General features: G+C 43.9%; 1 protein-coding gene across 1 annotated transcript in view; it reads left to right on the top strand.

Annotated features, from left to right (window-relative positions):
• Positions 1 to 21744, top strand: part of TRIM44 (tripartite motif containing 44) — a 79004-nt gene that overhangs the window by 17237 nt on the left and 40023 nt on the right. The window contains exons 4-5 of the mRNA XM_053720523.1: positions 1111 to 1350; positions 3822 to 3841. Of these exons, the coding sequence (XP_053576498.1) occupies positions 1111 to 1350; positions 3822 to 3841 (260 nt within the window). The remainder of the gene's footprint in view (positions 1 to 1110; positions 1351 to 3821; positions 3842 to 21744) is intronic.

Below are 21744 nucleotides of genomic sequence, written 5' to 3'. Positions count from 1 at the left end.
TCAACTGATTCTTATCCATCTTGTTCTCCACCCTCTACTGATTCTTATCCATCATGTTCTCCACCCTCTACTGATTCTTATCCATCTTGTTCTCCACCCTCTACTGACTCTTATCCATCTTGTTCTCCACCCTCTACTGATTCTTATCCATCTTGTTCTCCACCCTCTACTGATTCTTATCCATCTTGTTCTCCACCCTCTACTGATTCTTATCCATCTTGTTCTCCACCCTCTACTGATTCTTATCCATCTTGTTCTCCACCCTCTACTGATTCTTATCCATCTTGTTCTCCACCCTCTACTGATTCTTATCCATCTTGTTCTCCACCCTCTACTGATTCTTATCCATCTTGTTCTCCACCCTCTACTGACTCGTATCCATCTTGTTCTCCACCCTCTACTGACTCGTATCCATCCTGTTCTCCACCCTCTACTGACTCTTATCCATCCTGTTCTCCACCCTCCACTCCCTCTTATCCATCCTGTTCTCCACCCTCCACTCCCTCTTATCCATCCTGTTCTCCACCCTCCACTCCCTCTTATCCATCCTGTTCTCCACCCTCCACTCCCTCTTATCCATCCTGTTCTCCACCCTCCACTCCCTCTTGTTCTCTACCCTCTTCTCCCTCTTGTTCTCCACCCTCTACTGCCTCTTATTCATCCTGTTCTCCACCCTCTACTCCCTCTTATCCATCCTGTTCTCCACTCTTTTCTCCCTTTGTTCTCCACTCTTTTCTCCCTCTTATCCCCCTTCTACACCCTCTACTCCCTTTTATCCATCCTGTTCTCCCTCTTGTTCTACATTCTCTTATCCCTCTTTTCCTCCCCTCTTTTCCTCCCCTCTTTTCCTCCCCTCTTTTCCTCCCCTCTCTTATCCATCTTGTTCTCCACCCTCTACACTGACTGAAGGAGAGTGATGATACAGAGGGAGAGAGTAGGAGAGATGTAAGAGCTAGCTTACATACTTTCACAACCCCATGTCAGTGGAGCCTGCCTCCTTATAGTTGGAATCTTCTGTTAATACCTGGCAGACCTAAGCTAGTGCTATTCATACTGCTGATCTTCTGTGATTTTTCACTACACTAACCTGTGTTTCACACTGTTGCTTAGGTCAGTCGGGGTGACATAAAAGCCTTCGTCCAGATGCAGTTTGAGCACATGAGGCAGTTGGTTCAGGAAGAGGAGCACCGGGCTCTGCACTTTGTGGACCTTCAGGAGGCAATGGCCTCAGCTCATGTGACCGAAGTGCTGGAAGAGCTCAATGTCACCATGGGCAATCTGATGACTGAGATGGTAGAGGTCACCCGGCAGCTTAACAGCTTCAACCAGATAGCAATGGAGAGAGATGAGGTACACAGGGTGCATGGCATGTTACACAAATCGCTAAGGACACCTTTGGGCAGAGCTGGTACCTGGGCATTAGGTGATGCGTGTGAGGGGGTGAATGTGCTGCCTTAAGAGCAAGATCCTCTTTCTTTATTACAAATCCTGTTTCCTGCATGCTGAGAACTCCATGCAACTCCAGTTTAGGGTGTGAGATGGTGTTTTATGGATTTTAGGCTCTGGGTGCTGAGTGTTACTAGCTAGATTGCATATGAACAGTGGATGCTGGATGTTTGCCACATTCTGTGTGTTTTGATGTATCCCAGGTGTTGGAAGCTAGAGGTCATAAGCCCCTCCAGGAGCTAAGTTTGTATTTTATATGTTAATTACTGCAAATGCCCCAAACAGAATGATGAAAAATGAGACACATTAAGTTTAGTGTTTGATGCCAGGTGCTATACGCTGTGTGTTTGATGCCAGGCGCTGTAAGCTGTGTGTTTGATGCCAAGCGCAGTGAGTTAGATGCCAGGCACTGTGGCCTGTAAGCTGTGTGTTTGATGTCAGGCCCTGTAAGCTGTGTGTTTGATGTCAGGCCCTGTAAGATGTTTGATGTCAAGCCCTGTAATCTGTGTGTTTGATGCCAGGCGCTGTAAGCTGTGTGTTTGATTGCAGGCGCTGTGAGTTAGATGCCAGGCACTGTGGCCTGTAAGCTGTGTGTTTGATGTCAGGCACTGTAAGCTGTGTGTTTGATGCCAGGCGCTGTAAGCTGTGAGTTTGATGTCAGGCCCTGTAAGCTGTGTGTTTGATGTCAGGCCCTGTAAGCTGTGTGTTTGATGTCAGGCCCTGTAAGCTGTGTGTTTGATGTCAGGCCCTGTAAGATGTGTGTTTGATGTCAGGCCCTGTAAGCTGTGTGTTTGATGTCAGGCCCTGTAAGCTGTGTGTTTGATGTCAGGCCCTGTAAGCTGTGTGTTTGATGTCAGGCCCTGTAAGCTGTGTGTTTGATGTCAGGCCCTGTAAGCTGTGTGTTTGATGTCAGACCCTGTAAGCTGTGTGTTTGATGTCAGACCCTGTAAGCTGTGTGTTTGATGTCAGGCCCTGTAAGATGTTCTGTTTGATGTCAGGCCCTGTAAACTGTGTGTTTGATGTCAGGCACTGTGGCCTGCAAGATGTGTTTTTATTGTCAGGCGCTGTAAGATGTGTTTTTATTGTCAGGCGCTGTAAGATGTGTGTTTGATGTCAGGCCCTGTAAGCTGTGTGTTTGATGTCAGGCCCTGTAAGCTGTGTGTTTGATGTCAGGCCCTGTAAGCTGTGTGTTTGATGTCAGGCCCTGTAAGCTGTGTGTTTGATGTCAGGCACTGTGGCCTGTAAGATGTGTGTTTGATGTCAGGCCCTGTAAGCTGTGTGTTTAATGTCAGGCCCTGTAAGCTGTGTGTTTGATGTCAGGCCCTGTAAGCTGTGTGTTTGATGTCAGGCCCTGTAAGCTGTGTGTTTGATGTCAGGCCCTGTAAGATGTGTGTTTGATGTCAGGCCCTGTAAGATGTGTGTTTGATGTCAGGCCCTGTAAGATGTGTGTTTGATGTCAGGCCCTGTAAGATGTGTGTTTGATGCCAGGCCCTGTAAGATGTGTGTTTGATGCCAGGCCCTGTAAGCTGTGTGTTTGATGCCAGGCACTGTGGCCTGTAAGATGTGTGTTTGATGCCAGGCGCTGTAAACTGTGTGTTTGATGTCAGGAGCTGTAAGCTGTGTGTTTGATGTCAGGCCCTGTAAGCTGTGTGTTTGATGTCAGGCCCTGTAAACTGTGTGTTTGATGTCAGGCCCTGTAAGCTGTGTGTTTGATGTCAGGCCCTGTAAGCTGTGTGTTTGATGTCAGGCCCTGTAATCTGTGTGTTTGATGTCAGGCCCTGTAAGCTGTGTGTTTGATGTCAGGCCCTGTAAGCTGTGTGTTTGATGTCAGGCCCTGTAAGCTGTGTGTTTGATGTCAGGCCCTGTAAGCTGTGTGTTTGATGTCAGGCCCTGTAAGATGTGTGTTTGATATCAGGCCCTGTAAGCTGTGTGTTTGATGTCAGGCCCTGTAATCTGTGTGTTTGATGTCAGGCTCTGTAATCTGTGTGTTTGGTGCCAGGCGCTGTAAGCTGTGTGTTTGATGTCAGGCCCTGTAAGCTGTGTGTTTGATGTCAGGCCCTGTAAGCTGTGTGTTTGATGTCAGGCCCTGTAAACTGTGTGTTTGATGTCAGGCCCTGTAAGCTGTGTGTTTGATGTAAGGCCCTGTAATCTGTGTGTTTGATGTCAGGCTCTGTAATCTGTGTGTTTGGTGCCAGGCGCTGTAAGCTGTGTGTTTGATGCCAGGCATTATAAAGGATATCAAGCAAAGACAAGTGAGTGTCAGATACCATGCACAGAATGCCAGGCATATAAGTTATAACTAAGTTTCATAAACACAAGACAAGGCTGTAATATATCAGGTACTGGAACCTAATCCATTACTTTTTTCCCCCTAGGACCCAGAAGACAATTCCAGGTGAGAAAAACCTTCTCTACTGTTTCATTATAAAAACCTGCCTGTTGTAATTCTGCAGTGTTTCAAGCAATGATACCTGTAATGTAACCTGTGTGTGATATGCTCCATATCTCGTAATCATGGTATGAGGTCCCTATTCTTCATATGGTTGATACTGTGCCACTGTGTTCTCTCTGCCATGTATCACGTATTGTCATGTCTCCCATTTACCACGTGTAATGTGCAACTCTCGGCAGGGCCCTCTAACCATTTGACACCTATAAATGTTACTTGGTTACCACCTATGTTTATAGTGCTGCAAAATCTGTTGACGCTCTACAAATACCTGATCATGATAATAATAATGTGCCATGTCTCCCATGTAGCACGTGTACTGTGCCATGTCTCCCATGTAGCACGTGTACTGTGTCATGTCTCGTGTTTTATGTCTTGTCCACCGTGAATCATGTGTTCTGTACCATGTATCTCACGTATCGTGTTCTGGCTCCTGCATTATACAATGCTGCAATGTGCTCTGCGTTATAAAGGCAAACACTGGGTGCCCCTGATATATCATAATCTCCTACATTGGACATAACGTGGTGAATCAGGTTTGTCTGAAACTGTTGGCTATATTTCATCTGGTCTCTTCCACCCAAAACATAAGGGTTAAGGTTACAGTTAGGGTTACAATGAGTGCTAGGGTTGGGGTCACAGTTATGTTATGCTTAACTTTACAGTTAGGGTTACAATTAGGGTTAAGGGTACAGTTAGGGTACGATGAACGCTAGGGTTAGTGTTACAATAACATTAGGGTTAAGGTCACATGGTTACGATGAGTGCTAGGGTTAGAGTCACAGTCATAATAGAGTTATGATTAATCTTAAAGTTAGGGTCACAATAACATTAGGTTTAAGATTAGGGTTATAGTCATATTAAGGTTATGGTTACAGTTAGGATTATAGTCATATTAAGCTTAGGCTTACAGTCATTTTACAGTTAGGCTTACAGTCATTTTTACTGTTAGGGTTACAGTCATATTAAGGTTGGTGTTACAGTAAGGGTTACAGTTGTATTAATTTTAGGGTTACAGTCAAATTAAGGTTAGGGTTAAAGTCATGTTACCTTTAGCGTTACAGTCATGTTACCTTTAGCGTTAGTCATGTTACCTTTAGCGTTACAGTCATGTTACCTTTAGCGTTACAGTCATGTTACCTTTAGCGTTACAGTCATGTTACCTTTAGCGTTACAGTCATGTTACCTTTAGCGTTACAGTCATGTTACCTTTAGCGTTACAGTTATATTAAGTTTGGGGGTTACAGTTATATTAAGTTTGGGGGTTACAGTCATTTTAAGGTTATGGTTACAGTCATGTTATGGTTACAGTCATATTAGGTTAAGGTTACAGTCATACTAAGTTTGGTGTTGCTGTTAGGGTTACAGTAGTATTAAAGTTAGGGTTACAGTCATGTTAGGGTTACAGTCCTGTTAGGTTTGCAATCATATTTGGGTCATATTTAGGGTTAAAGTCATGTTAGGGTTACAGTTAGGGTTACAGTCATATTAAGGTTGATGTTAGGGTTGCAGTCATATTAAGGGTAGGGTTACAGTCATGTTAGGGTTACAGTTATGTTACGATAAGGATTACAGTCATATTAAGGGCAGGGTTACAGTCATATTAAGGTTGGGCTACAGTTAAGGATACAGTCATTAAGGTTAGAGTTAGTCATACTAAGGTTAGCTTGAAACGCAGGGGAAAAAATGGCTCCAATTTGTAATGCGTCAAATAACATGGATATAATGCATTTATGATGTATCCTGCTAGAATTAAAGGGACACTGAACCCAAATTTTTTCTTTCGTGATTCAGATAGAGCATTCAATTTTAAGCAACTTTCTACTTTACTCCTATTATCAAATTTTCTTCATTCTCTTGGTATCTTTATTTGAAATGCAAGAATGTAAGTTTAGATGCCGGCCCATTTTTGGTGAACAACCTGGGTTGCCCTTGCTGATTGGTGGATATATTCATCCAGCAATAAAGTGCTGTCCAGAGTTCTGAATCCAAAAAAAAGCTTAGATGCCTTCTTTTTCAAATAAAGATAGCAAGAGAATGAAGAAAAATTGGGGTAAATTAGAAAGTTGCTTAAAATTGCATGCTTTATCTGAGTCACAAAAGAGAAAATTTGGGTTCAGTATCCCTTTAAGATTTTGGTGAATGGAGGTTGACAAATGCTGAATAATCCCGAAGAAGCAAATTATATATGTGTGGCACATATTGCTTATATACCTAGTGTGATACAGATTACTTATATACCTAGTGTGGCACATATTGCTTATATACCTAGTGTGGCACATATTGCTTATATACCTAGTGGCACATATTGCTTATATACCTAGTGTGGCACATATTGCTTATATACCTAGTGTGACACATATTACTTATATACCTAGTGTGACACATATTACTTATATACCTAGTGTGACACATATTACTTATATACCTAGTGTGGCACATATTGCTTATATACCTAGTGTGGCACATGTTGCTTATATACCTAGTGTGGCACATGTTGCTTATATACCTAGTGTGGCACATGTTGCTTATATACCTAGTGTGGCACATGTTGCTTATATACCTAGTGTGGCACATGTTGCTTATATACCTAGTGTGGCACATGTTGCTTATATACCTAGTTTGGCACATGTTGCTTATATACCTAGTGTGGCACATGTTGCTTATATACCTAGTGTGGCACATGTTGCTTATATACCTAGTGGGGCACATGTTGCTTATATACCTAGTGGGACACATGTTGCTTATATACCTAGTGGGACACATGTTGCTTATATACCTAGTGGGACACATATTGTTAATATACCTAGTGTGACACATATTGTTAATATACCTAGTGTGACACATATTGTTAATATACCTAGTGTGACACATATTGTTAATATACCTAGTGTGACACACATTGCTTTTACTGTTGGGGGAACTTTGTATTTTTTTACAGGTAAAAGAGCTGTTTAACTTAGGGCAATGCCCTACAAAAGGCCCTTTTAAGGGCTATTGGTAGTTTATTGTAGGCTGGGGGTGTTTTTATTTGGGGGGGGGTATTTTTATAGGGCTATTGGATTAGGTATAATTGTTTTTTATTTTTGATAATTTCGTTTATTTTTTGTAAGCTTAGTTTTTTTTTAGTTTTCGTGATTATAGTGTTTATTAGTTTTTTGTTTTTTTTTTAAATTGTAATTTAGATATTTTAATGGTAGTATTTTTTATTTTATTAGATTAGGAATGTTAGGTTTATTTCTATTTCACAGGTAAGTTTTTATTTAAATAGAGTTATATTGAAATTTTAATTTAAAGTTAGGGGGGTGTTAGGTTTAGGGGTTAATAGTGTAATGTTTTTTGATGTGGTGGGGCTGGCGCTTTAGGGGTTAATAGGTCTATTTAATGGCGGAGATGTGGAAGGCCGGAGGTTTAGGGGTCAACGTTATTATAGTGGCGGCGATGTCGGGGAGCGGCAGATTAGGGGTTAATAACTTTATTTAGGTGCCGGGGTGGCAGATTAGGGGTGTTTAGACTTGGGGTTTATGTTAGGGTGTTCGTTTTAAATGTAACTTTTTTTTTTCCCCATAGACATCAATGGGGTTACGTTACGGCGATCGCCATTCCGCACTTCAGGTGTTAGCTTTTTTTCTAACACTCTCTCCCCATTGATGTCTATGGGGGAAAGCGTGCACAAGCACGTCAAAGCAGCCCTTGGCTTTTGTGCGGCATGGAACTTAACGGCATCATATCGCACGCACAAGGAGGCTTTTCAGTAACTCGTAATGGCAGCGCTATGGAGATTGAAAAAACGCAACTTTTTGTTGCGTTCATTTCGCACCCTCTATAGTGCAAAACTCGTAATCTAGGTGATAGTTTGCTGGACAGACACCCTCCGTTCGCATGGTCCCTGTGTCACATATAACTGACAAGTCAGCCTCAGGAGACAGAGAAACTGTATTCATGTTTGTAATCTAACAGCTGTAACTGATCCAGTGCAAGACAGAAAGATCCAAATATGGTCTTCAAAGTACTGCACAACTGGCACCAGCCTTCTGTGTACAGCCCAGTGCTCTGATTCATTAGCCTGAGTTTGCCAGCGACGAGGCTGAGAATTGGTTTATTTTGTTTTATGTCACAGATATTCAGAAGAAACAGATCTGGACTGGAGGGAATTTTATAGATTAATTGTAACGTTCCCTAAAGTGATTATACAGCTGGTAATTGTGACATGCTGGACTCAGAGGGTACACCTGATGCGCATTTCACCGGCACACGGCTTTCAGGTGCATCAGGCGTACCCTCTGAGTCCAGCAACCTCTGTTGTTATAGCTCTATATGAGCGATTTATAGCCGTTTCTCAGTTACCACTCTAGACTTGAGCTTGCTTTTGTGTCTGCATTGTACTAAGAGTAATCTGTTGTGAGGTCAATCCTCTTTTTTAGTTAATTGTTCCTGTGTGCAGCTCACTAGCAAACGTTTGCACATTAATCTATGTGGCTCCTATATTTTGTTGGTATAACATTTTGAATTTCGTGGTTGCTGGCTCTCAGTATTTCTCATTTCATTTTTAATCTAAGTTTTGATGCATACACTGCACCCTACTCTTCTTAATAGTATCAATTAAAAGTTATGTTTTATTTATTTCCCTGAGTAGGTTTTTGTCCCCTGCCCCTATGTAATGGATTGATCACTTTTTATATTTTTTTTTCCTTAAGTTGTCCATCTCTTTTTTTTTTTCCTTTTTGTTTGCCTTACATATTAAGGGACATTAAGCACTCCCCACAATTATCAGACTTAATACTTCTCTATATTATTAGTAACAGTGGGGCATTGATGGAATTTTTTCCCCTTAATTTTCCATTTTCCAATCACTGTGCAGCATTACAGTCAGGGTCCTGCCTTCCAATCACTGTGCAGCATGTTAGGGTCCTGCCATCCAATCACTGTGCAGCATTATGGTCAGGGTCTTGCCTTCCATGGAAGGCCCTCCTGATTTTCTTGGGGGATTGAAAACTAATAATGAAAGTGAATTGCATTTTTTTTATTTTGAGTAATGGAATATACAAGTATTCAGGGCTTGATTATAGGTGTAGCACAGTTGATGTCGCAGGGTGCGCTATTTTGCTCTTGGTCTCGCACAAACAACGCACAAGTGGATGGTTACAAATTATAACAGTGTGTGTGTTTGTCAGTGATTGTATGTGTGTATGAGAGCGTGAGTATCTTTATATGTGAGTGTGTGTGTCTGTGTTTGTCAGTGATTGTGTGTGTTTTTGAGAGCGTGAGTATCTTTATATGTGGGTGTGTGTGTTTGTCAGTGCTTGTGTATATGAGAGCTTGAGTGTCTTTGAGTATGTGAGTGTGTGTCTGTGTTTGTCAGTGATTGTGGGTGTGTATGAGAGTGTATTTTAATGTGTGTCTGTGTTTGTCAGTGATTGTGTGTGTGTGTGTATGAGAGCGTGGGTATCTTTATATGAGTGTGTGTGTCTGTGTTAGTGATTGTGTGTGTGTATGAGAACGTGAGTATATTTACATGTGAGTGTCTGTTAGTGATTGTGTGTGTGTTTGAGAGCGTGAGTATCTTTATATGTGAGTGTGTGTGTTTGTCAGTGCTTGTGTATATGAGAGCTTGAGTGTCTTTGAATGTGTGTCTGTGTTTGTCAGTGATTGTGTGTGTATGAGAGCATAAGTATCTTTATATGTAAGTGTGTGCCTGTGTTCGTGATTGTGTGTGTATGAGAGTGCAAGTATCTTTATATGCAAGTGTGTGTCTGTGTTTGTCATTGATTGTGTGTGTCTGTGTGAAAGTGAGTGTTTTTGTGTGTTGAGTGTATGTGCTAGTGTCTGAGTGTGTGTGAGAGCGTGCATATCTTTATATGTGAGTGTGTGTCTGCATTTGTCAGTGATTGTGTATATGAGTGTGTGAGTATCTTTATATGTGAGTGTGTGTGTCTGTGTTTGTCAGTGATTGTGTATATGAGAGCGTGAGTATCTTTATGTGAGTGTGTGTGTCTGTGTTTGTCAGTGATTGTGTATATGAGAGCGTGAGTATCTTTGTGTGTGAATATGTGAGTTTGTGTGAAAGAGTGAGTTTTTGTGTGAGAGTGTATGTGTTAGTGTCTGTGAGTGTGTGCCTGTGTTTGTCAGTGATTGTGTGTATATGAGAGCGTGAGTATCTTTGTGTGTGAGAGAGTGTGTGCTTTTGTGTGTGAGAGTATGTGCTAGTGTCTGAGTGTGTGTATGAGCGTGGGTATTTTTATATGTGAGTGTTTGTGTTTGTCAGTGATTGTGTGTTTGAGAGAATGAGTATCTTTGAGTGTGTGAGAGTATGTGCGTGTGTATCTGTATGTGTGAACAAGTGAGTGTTTTTGTGTGTGAGTGTATGTGCTAGTGTCTGTGAGTGTGTGTATGAGAGTGAGTGTCTTTGTGAGTGTGTCTTTGTGTTTGTCTGTGTCTTTGTGTGAAAGAGAGTGTTTTGGTGTGTGAGAGAGTGTGTGTGAGAGTGTATGTGTTAGTGTCTGTGTGAGAGAGGGTATGTATGTGTGTGACTATCTATATGAGCGTTCGCGTTTATGTGCTACTAAAGTTTTTTGCTGTGCACGGCGCAAGAGTGTTTGTGAGAGAGGGATCATTAGTAGCAATATGTGCTGCTACAAATAATAAAGGACAGTCATAGGATGTTCTCACTATTATGTCATAGAAAGTAAAAACTGTCACTTTCCCTTGGGAGCTGCAGCACTCGTGACTGCGCTGCTTGTAGTAACAGTGCTGATATGTTGCTGTGCGCCTGGCACTATCAGTAGTGAGAAATATAGAATAGTACTTGCTGTTTTTAATAGTGCAGCACGTGACTCATATGTTCAATATCTACTGCATTTTTATGAGTCTAACTTCTTCTTACCCTGTCCCTTTCCATCTGAAATCAAATCTGCTAAATATCCGAGGTTACAGCTGCACAGTGCAGCATCTTGCTGAGACCTATTATGCACTGTGTGATTTATTATTGTGATGATAGTGATCCTTTTGTACAGCAAGTCTGATACAAACTGCCAAACGATAGGTCAGGGAACCATTGTCTCACAGCTAACGGATTTAGTTAATTGCTAAGAAATAGCTCGTTCACTGGGAAGATAATTCTGCAGGAAAAATCATTTCCCTGCTCATTGGAGATGGGACAATATCATAGACTCTGGTTCCAAGACTTCAGTCGACGTGTTTTATGCAGTTACAGGGTCATTATGCCAAGGGTTGTCAGGTGACAGACCAGGAATGAAAAGGTTATCACTCAGTTACCTGGAGAACCACTGGATGTTGTGACAGGGGGAGACTTATATGTGCTATAATTAAACTGTGATTTAAAAAAAATATACGTGTGTGTATATATAAGTAATAGCTTAACATCAGTGAATATAGCCATATACCGTATCATTACACACACTGCAGGACATGGTATATTTGTGTATAACGCTCTACATGACCATATACCGTATCCATACACACACGATTATATATATATATATATATATATATATATATATATATATATATATATATATATATTCTAAATCACATTTTAATAGGTTAGACACCCCTGAATCTGTATAATTAATACAAGTCTATATATAATATTGTTGTGGTGTGCCAAGATAAAAGGCATGTGATCTGCTTAACATCAGGATGTACCAAAGTAAAAGACTTGAGGTCTTCTGAACATCAGGGTGTGTGCCAAGATTATAGTCATGGGATCTGCTGAACATTAGGGTCTGACAAGATTATAGATATGGGATCTGCTGAACATCAGGATGTGCTGAAGTAAAATGCATAGGATCTGCTGAACATCAGGGTGTGCCAAGATAAAAAGGCATGGAATCTGCTGAACATCAGAGTGTGCCAAGATAAAAAAGGCATAGGATCTGCTGAACATCAGGGTGTGCCAAGATAAAAATGCATGGGATCTGCTGAACATCAGAGTGTGCCAAGATAAAAATGCATGGGATCTGCTGAACATCAGGGTGTGCCAAGATAAAAAAGGCATAGGATCTGCTGAACATCAGGGTGTGCTGAAGTAAAATGCATAGGATCTGCTGAACATCAGGGTGTGCCAAGATAAAAAAGGCATAGGATCTGCTGAACATCAGGGTGTGCCAAGATAAAAATGCATGGGATCTGCTGAACATCAGGGTGTGCCAAGATAAAAAAAGGCATAGGATCTGCTGAACATCAGGGTGTGCTGAAGTAAAATGCATAGGATCTGCTGAACATCAGGGTGTGCCAAGATAAAAAAAGGCATAGGATCTGCTGAACATCAGGGTGTGCTGAAGTAAAATGCATAGGATCTGCTGAACATCAGGGTGTGCCAAGATAAAAAAGGCATAGGATCTGCTGAACATCAGGGTGTGCCAAGATAAAAATGCATGGGATCTGCTGAACATCAGGGTGTGCCAAGATAAAAATGCATGGGATCTGTTGAATATCAGGGTGTGCCAAGATAAAAATGCATGGGATCTGCTGAACATCAGGGTGTGCCAAGATAAAAAAGGCATAGGATCTGCTGAACATCAGGGTGTGCCAAGGTAAAAAGGCATAGGATCTGCTCAACATCAGGGTGTGCCAAGATAAAAAGGCATGGGATCTGCTGAACATCAGGGTGTGCCAAGATAAAAATGCATGGGATCTGCTGAACATCAGGGTGTGCCAAGATAAAAAGGCATGGAATCTGCTGAACATCAGGGTGTGCCAAGATACAAAAGGCATAGGATCTGCTGAACATCAGGGTGTGCCAAGATAAAAAGGCATGGAATCTGCTGAACATCAGGGTGTGCCAAGATAAAAAGGCATGGGATCTGCTGAACATCAGGGTGTGCCAAGATAAAAAGGCATGGGATCTGCTGAACATCAGGGTGTGCTGAAGTAAAAGGCATGGGATCTGCTGAACATCAGGGTGTGCCAAGATAAAAAGGCATGGAATCTGCTGAACATCAGGGTGTGCCAAGATAAAAAAGGCATGGGATCTGCTGAACATCAGGGTGTGCCAAGATAAAAAGGCATGGGATCTGCTGAACATCAGGGTGTGCCAAGATAAAAAAGTCATGGAATCTGCTGAACATCAGGGTGTGCCAAGATAAAAAAGGCATGGGATCTGCTGAACATCAGGGTGTGCCAAGATAAAAAGGCATGGGATCTGCTGAACATCAGGGTGTGCCAAGGTAAAAAGGCATAGGATCTGCTGAACATCAGGGTGTGCCAAGGTAAAAAGGCATAGGATCTGCTGAACATCAGGGTGTGCCAAGATAAAAAGGCATGGGATCTGCTGAACATCAGGGTGTGCCAAGATAAAAAAGGCATGGGATCTGCTGAACATCAGGGTGTGCCAAGATAAAAATGCATGGGATCTGCTGAACATCAGGGTGTGCCAAGATACAAAAGGCATAGGATCTGCTGAACATCAGGGTGTGCCAAGATACAAAAGGCATAGGATCTGCTGAACATCAGGGTGTGCCAAGATACAAAAGGCATAGGATCTGCTGAACATCAGGGTGTGCCTAGGTAAAAAGGCATGGGATCTGCTGAACATCAGGGTGTGCCAAGGTAAAAAGGCATGGGATCTGCTGAACATCAGGGTGTGCCAAGGTAAAAAGGCATGGGATCTGCTGAACATCAGGGTGTGCCAAGGTAAAAAGGCATAGGATCTGCTGAACATCAGGGTGTGCCAAGATAAAAAAGGCATGGGATCTGCTGAACATCAGGGTGTGCCAAGGTAAAAAGGCATGGAATCTGCTGAATATCAGGGTGTGCCAAGGTAAAAAGGCATAGGATCTGCTGAACATCAGGGTGTGCCAAGGTGGTAAAAAGGCATGGGATCTGCTGAACATCAGGGTGTGCCAAGGTGGTAAAAAGGCATAGGATCTGCTGAACATCAGGGTGTGCCAAGATAAAAAGGCATAGGAGCTGCTGAACATCAGGGTGTGCCAAGGTAAAAAGGAATGGGATCTGCTGAACATCAGGGTGTGCCAAGGTAAAAAGGCATGGGATCTGCTGAACATCAGGGTGTGCCAAGATAAAAAAGGCATGGGATCTGCTGAACATCAGGGTGTGCCAAGATAAAAAAGGCATGGGATCTCCTGAACATCAGGGTGTGCTGAAGTAAAAGGCATGGGATCTGCTGAACATCAGGGTTTACATTTCATGGAAGCTTTGCCCTCAAAAGAGGGCACTTCTATAGGCTCCAAATAGACAGCAAAAGGGGGTAAGTCGTGCAGTGATGGGCAGCAGTGTTGAATATATATGTTAGAAGGTCTCTTAGAGCCGGGGTATGCCTTCATAATCTTCATTATAATAATCATCAGTATTCTACACTTATCACCTGGAATTTAGTATTTCACATACAAGGCCTTGGAGAGCAACTTAGTGCTTGCAGGGCAGGGTAAGTTGTGTAGTTAAAGTTGCAGCTGTAAGAAAGAGAATGGTACGGTGAAAAATCCTGGTTATAAAGTAAGGGGGAGGTGTAGTTTAAGACAGGGTAGAAGGGGAGACAAGAGATTGGAATGTTACAATAATACAAGTTGAAAGCAATTCCATATTAGCTCAACAGATATAAGAAATAAATGCACTCATTGGGGCCTATTTATCAAGCCGTCAACCGCAAATATGCTGGAATTCCGCAGTGTAATTGTGGCAAGCCTGATTCCCCTTATTTATCAAACCCTACTGTCCGGCAAAAGTAGAATTTTGTGACGTAACATACGATCCGCCGGTCAAAGTCCGACACAGATCGATGCTTACGTCATTACAGATGTTCCGAATGCAAATTTGGCACTATCTGACTACTTTTGCTAGTTATCAAATTTCTACCAGGTAAGCTCGGCACTATTCCGGCCCTGCGTACCTGGAGGCGGCGGAATGCCATAGGAATCAATGGTAGTCTGAAAGCAGCAAAAGTTCATGTTCGCTGCTGCCCGATATCCCATTGATCCCTATGGGAGAATAAAGTTACGTTTACACCTAACACCCTAACATAAGCCCTGAGTCTAAACACTCCTAATCTGCCACCCCCTACACCACCGCCGCCACCTACATTATACTTATTAACCTCTAATCTGTCGCCCCCTACACCGCCTCCACCTACATTATACTTATTAACCCCTAATCTGCCCCCCTACACCGCCACCACCTACATTATGTTATTAACACCTAATCTGCCGTCCCCAACATCGCCGCCACTATATTAAATTGATTAACCCCTAAACCTAAGTCTAACCCTAACACCCCCTAACTTAAATCTAATTTAAATAAATATAAATTAAATTACTATCATTAACTACATTATTCCTATTTAAAACAAAATACTTACCTATGAAATAAACCCTAATATAGCTACAATATAACTAATAGTTACATTGTAGCTAGCTTAGGGTTTATTTTTATTTTACAGGCAAGTTTGTATTTATTTTAACTAGGTAGAATAGTTATTAAATAGTTATTAACTATTTAATAACTACCTAGCTAAAATAAATACAAAAGTACCTGTAAAATAAAACCTAACCTAAGTTACACTAACACCTAACACTACACTATAATTAAATAAATTAACTAAATTAAATACAATAAACTAAATTAAATACAATAACCTAAATTAAATTATCTAAAGTACAAACCCCCTCCCCCCACTAAATTACATAAAATAATAAACAAATTACAGAAATTTAAGATAATTACACCTAATGTAATAGCACTATCAAAATAAAAAAGCCCCCCCCCCCCCAAATAAAAAGCTAACCCCCTGAAGATCGACTTACCGGGAGATGTCTTCATCCAAGCCGGGCAGAAGTAGTCCTCCAGACGGCAGAAGTCTTCATTCAGACGGCATCTTCTATCTTCATCCTTCCGGCATGGAGCGGGTCCATCTCCAAGACATCCAATGCAGAGCATCCTCTTCCACAAAACATAAGATAGATGGGATCTCTTTGTTTACTTGTTGTCTTAGGAATTAGCTGTCCCACAAAACACAGGACAGATTGGGCCTCTGCTTTTATTTTGCACCCTATGATACACCTGTCACGAAAAACACAAGATAGATGGGATCTCTGCTTTTACTTGGTGCCTTTGTTCCAAAACATGCAGTAGAATGGGTACCTCTGCTTTTTTACTTGGTGATTAGGCCCCCACCTGTCACACAAAATACAGGACAGTGCAGACAGTGGTGTCTAGGGATTGAGTTGTCCCACCAAATATCAGACAGGTAGGACCGAGGCTTTTAATTGGTGTCTTAGGACACCTCTGTGGCACTATTTATCCTCTTCTCTCACCACCTCTGTGGCACTATTTATCCTCTTCTCTCACCACCTCTGTGGCACTATTTATCCTCTTCTCTCACCACCTCTGTGGCACTATTTATCCTCTTCTCTCACCACCTCTGTGGCACTATTTATCCTCTTCTCTCACCACCTCTGTGGCACTATTTGCCCTCTTCTCTCACCACCTCTGTGGCACTATTTGCCCTCTTCTCTCACCACTACTCACCTCTGTGGCACTATTTGCCCTCTTCTCTCACCACTACTCACCTCTGTGGCACTATTTGCTCTCTTCTCTCACCACCTCTGTGGCACTATTTGTTTTCTTCTCTCACTTCTACTCACCGCTGTGGCACTATTTGCCCTCTTCTCTCACTTCTACTCACCTCTGTGGCACTATTTGCCCTCTTCTCTCACCACTACTCACCTCTGTGGCACTATTTGCCCTCTTCTCTCACCACTACTCACCTCTGTGGCACTATTTGCCCTCTTCTCTCACCACCTCTGTGGCACTATTTGCCCTCTTCTCTCACCACTACTCACCTCTGTGGCACTATTTGCCCTCTTCTCTCACCACCTCTGTGGCACTATTTGCTCTCTTCTCTCACCACCTCTGTGGCACTATTTGTTTTCTTCTCTCACTTCTACTCACCGCTGTGGCACTATTTGCCCTCTTCTCTCACTTCTACTCACCTCTGTGGCACTATTTGCCCTCTTCTCTCACCACTACTCACCTCTGTGGCACTATTTGCCCTCTTCTCTCACCACTACTCACCTCTGTGGCACTATTTGCCCTCTTCTCTCACCACTACTCACCTCTGTGGCACTATTTGCCCTCTTCTCTCACCACTACTCACCTCTGTGGCACTATTTGCCCTCTTCTCTCACCACTACTTACCTCAGTGGCACTATTTGCCCTCTTCTCTCACCACTACTTACCTCAGTGGCACTATTTGCTCTCTTCTTTCACCACCTCTGTGGCACTATTTGCCCTCTTCTCTCACCACTACTCACCTCTGTGGCACTATTTGCCCTCTTCTCTCACCACTACTAACCTCTGTGGCACTATTTGCCCTCTTCTCTCACCACTACTTACCTCAGTGGCACTATTTGCCCTCTTCTCTCACCACTACTCACCTCTGTGGCACTATTTGCCCTCTTCTCTCACCACTACTTACCTCTGTGGCACTATTTGCTCTCTTCTTTCACCTCCTCTGTGGCACTATTTGCCCTCTTCTCTCACCACCTCTGTGGCACTATTTGCCCTCTTTCACCACCTCTGGGGCACTATTTGCCCTCTTCTCTCCCCACTACTTACCTCAGTGGCACTATTTGCCCTCTTCTCTCACTTCTACTCACCTCTGTGGCACTATTTGCCCTCTTCTTTCACCACCTCTGGGGCACTATTTGCCCTCTTCTCTCACCACTACTAACCTCTGTGGAACTATTTGCCCTCTTCTCTCACCACTACTCACCTCTGTGGCACTATTTGCCCTCTTCTCTCACCACTACTCACCTCTGTGGCACTATTTGCCCTCTTCTCTCACCACTACTTACCTCAGTGGCACTATTTGCTCTCTTCTTTCACCACCTCTGTGGCACTATTTGCCCTCTTCTCTCACCACTACTCACCTCTGTGGAACTATTTGCCCTCTTCTCTCACCACTACTCACCTCTGTGGCACTATTTGCCCTCTTCTCTCACCACTACTCACCTCTGTGGCACTATTTGCCCTCTTCTCTCACCACTACTTACCTCAGTGGCACTATTTGCTCTCTTCTTTCACCACCTCTGTGGCACTATTTGCCCTCTTCTCTCACCACTACTCACCTCTGTGGCACTATTTGCCCTCTTCTCTCACCACTACTCACCTCTGTGGCACTATTTGCCCTCTTCTCTCACCACTACTTACCTCTGGGGCACTATTTGCTCTCTTCTCTCACCACCTCTGTGGCACTATTTGCCCTCTTCTCTCACCGCCTCTGTGGCACTATTTTCTCTCTTCTTTCACCACCTCTGTGGCACTATTTGCCCTCTTCTCTCACCACTACTTACCTCAGTGGCACTATTTGCCCTCTTCTCTCACCACTACTTACCTCTGTGGCACTATTTGCCCTCTTCTCTCACCACCTCTGTGGCACTATTTGCCCTCTTCTCTCACCACTACTCACCTCTGTGGCACTATTTGCCCTCTTCTCTCACCACCTCTGTGGCACTATTTGCTCTCTTCTCTCACCACCTCTGTGGCACTATTTGTTTTCTTCTCTCACTTCTACTCACCGCTGTGGCACTATTTGCCCTCTTCTCTCACTTCTACTCACCTCTGTGGCACTATTTGCCCTCTTCTCTCACCACTACTCACCTCTGTGGCACTATTTGCCCTCTTCTCTCACCACTACTCACCTCTGTGGCACTATTTGCCCTCTTCTCTCACCACTACTCACCTCTGTGGCACTATTTGCCCTCTTCTCTCACCACTACTCACCTCTGTGGCACTATTTGCCCTCTTCTCTCACCACTACTTACCTCAGTGGCACTATTTGCCCTCTTCTCTCACCACTACTTACCTCAGTGGCACTATTTGCTCTCTTCTTTCACCACCTCTGTGGCACTATTTGCCCTCTTCTCTCACCACTACTCACCTCTGTGGCACTATTTGCCCTCTTCTCTCACCACTACTAACCTCTGTGGCACTATTTGCCCTCTTCTCTCACCACTACTTACCTCAGTGGCACTATTTGCCCTCTTCTCTCACCACTACTCACCTCTGTGGCACTATTTGCCCTCTTCTCTCACCACTACTTACCTCTGTGGCACTATTTGCTCTCTTCTTTCACCTCCTCTGTGGCACTATTTGCCCTCTTCTCTCACCACCTCTGTGGCACTATTTGCCCTCTTTCACCACCTCTGGGGCACTATTTGCCCTCTTCTCTCCCCACTACTTACCTCAGTGGCACTATTTGCCCTCTTCTCTCACTTCTACTCACCTCTGTGGCACTATTTGCCCTCTTCTTTCACCACCTCTGGGGCACTATTTGCCCTCTTCTCTCACCACTACTAACCTCTGTGGAACTATTTGCCCTCTTCTCTCACCACTACTCACCTCTGTGGCACTATTTGCCCTCTTCTCTCACCACTACTCACCTCTGTGGCACTATTTGCCCTCTTCTCTCACCACTACTCACCTCTGTGGCACTATTTGCCCTCTTCTCTCACCACTACTTACCTCTGGGGCACTATTTGCTCTCTTCTCTCACCACCTCTGTGGCACTATTTGCCCTCTTCTCTCACCACCTCTGTGGCACTATTTGCCCTCTTCTCTCACCACCTCTGTAGCACTATTTTCTCTCTTCTTTCACCACCTCTGTGGCACTATTTGCCCTCTTCTCTCACCACTACTCACCTCTGTGGCACTATTTGCCCTCTTCTCTCACCACTACTTACCTCAGTGGCACTATTTGCCCTCTTCTCTCACCACTACTCACCTCTGTGGAACTATTTGCCCTCTTCTCTCACCACTACTAACCTCTGTGGCACTATTTGCCCTCTTCTCTCACCACTACTTACCTCAGTGGCACTATTTGCCCTCTTCTCTCACCACTACTCACCTCTGTGGCACTATTTGCCCTCTTCTCTCGCCACTACTTACCTCTGTGGCACTATTTGCTCTCTTCTTTCACCTCCTCTGTGGCACTATTTGCCCTCTTCTCTCACCACCTCTGTGGCACTATTTGCCCTCTTTCACCACCTCTGGGGCACTATTTGCCCTCTTCTCTCCCCACTACTTACCTCAGTGGCACTATTTGCCCTCTTCTCTCACTTCTACTCACCTCTGTGGCACTATTTGCCCTCTTCTCTCACCACTACTAACCTCTGTGGAACTATTTGCCCTCTTCTCTCACCACTACTCACCTCTGTGGCACTATTTGCCCTCTTCTCTCACCACTACTCACCTCTGTGGCACTATTTGCCCTCTTCTCTCACCACTACTTACCTCAGTGGCACTATTTGCTCTCTTCTTTCACCACCTCTGTGGCACTATTTGCCCTCTTCTCTCACCACTACTCACCTCTGTGGCACTATTTGCCCTCTTCTCTCACCACTACTCACCTCTGTGGCACTATTTGCCCTCTTCTCTCACCACTACTTACCTCTGGGGCACTATTTGCTCTCTTCTCTCACCACCTCTGTGGCACTATTTGCCCTCTTCTCTCACCACCTCTGTGGCACTATTTGCCCTCTTCTCTCACCGCCTCTGTGGCACTATTTTCTCTCTTCTTTCACCACCTCTGTGGCACTATTTGCCCTCTTCTCTCACCACTACTTACCTCAGTGGCACTATTTGCCCTCTTCTCTCACAACTACTTACCTCTGTGGCACTATTTGCCCTCTTCTCTCACCACTACTCACCTCTGTGGCACTATTTGCCCTCTTCTCTCACCACTACTCACCTCTGTGGCACTATTTGCCCTCTTCTCTCACCACTACTCACCTCTGTGGCACTATTTGCCCTCTTCTCTCACCACTACTTACCTCAGTGGCACTATTTGCCCTCTTCTCTCACCACTACTCACCTCTGTGGAACTATTTGCCCTCTTCTCTCACCACTACTAACCTCTGTGGCACTATTTGCCCTCTTCTCTCACCACTACTTACCTCAGTGGCACTATTTGCCCTCTTCTCTCACCACTACTCACCTCTGTGGCACTATTTGCCCTCTTCTCTCACCACTACTTACCTCTGTGGCACTATTTGCTCTCTTCTTTCACCTCCTCTGTGGCACTATTTGCCCTCTTCTCTCACCACCTCTGGGGCACTATTTGCCCTCTTTCACCACCTCTGGGGCACTATTTGCCCTCTTCTCTCCCCACTACTTACCTCAGTGGCACTATTTGCCCTCTTCTCTCACTTCTACTCACCTCTGTGGCACTATTTGCCCTCTTCTTTCACCACCTCTGGGGCACTATTTGCCCTCTTCTCTCACCACTACTAACCTCTGTGGCACTATTTGCCCTCTTCTCTCACCACTACTCACCTCTGTGGCACTATTTGCCCTCTTCTCTCACCACTACTCACCTCTGTGGCACTATTTGCCCTCTTCTCTCACCACTACTTACCTCAGTGGCACTATTTGCTCTCTTCTTTCACCACCTCTGTGGCACTATTTGCCCTCTTCTCTCACCACTACTCACCTCTGTGGAACTATTTGCCCTCTTCTCTCACCACTACTCACCTCTGTGGCACTATTTGCCCTCTTCTCTCACCACTACTCACCTCTGTGGCACTATTTGCCCTCTTCTCTCACCACTACTTACCTCAGTGGCACTATTTGCTCTCTTCTTTCACCACCTCTGTGGCACTATTTGCCCTCTTCTCTCACCACTACTCACCTCTGTGGCACTATTTGCCCTCTTCTCTCACCACTACTCACCTCTGTGGCACTATTTGCCCTCTTCTCTCACCACTACTTACCTCTGGGGCACTATTTGCTCTCTTCTCTCACCACCTCTGTGGCACTATTTGCCCTCTTCTCTCACCACCTCTGTGGCACTATTTTCTCTCTTCTTTCACCACCTC

This window comes from Bombina bombina, chromosome 7, assembly GCF_027579735.1.
Source record: "Bombina bombina isolate aBomBom1 chromosome 7, aBomBom1.pri, whole genome shotgun sequence".
Taxonomy (NCBI): domain Eukaryota; kingdom Metazoa; phylum Chordata; class Amphibia; order Anura; family Bombinatoridae; genus Bombina; species Bombina bombina.
The sequence above is the reverse complement of the archived record's forward strand: the minus strand, read 5'-3'. Positions and strand labels throughout refer to the sequence as shown.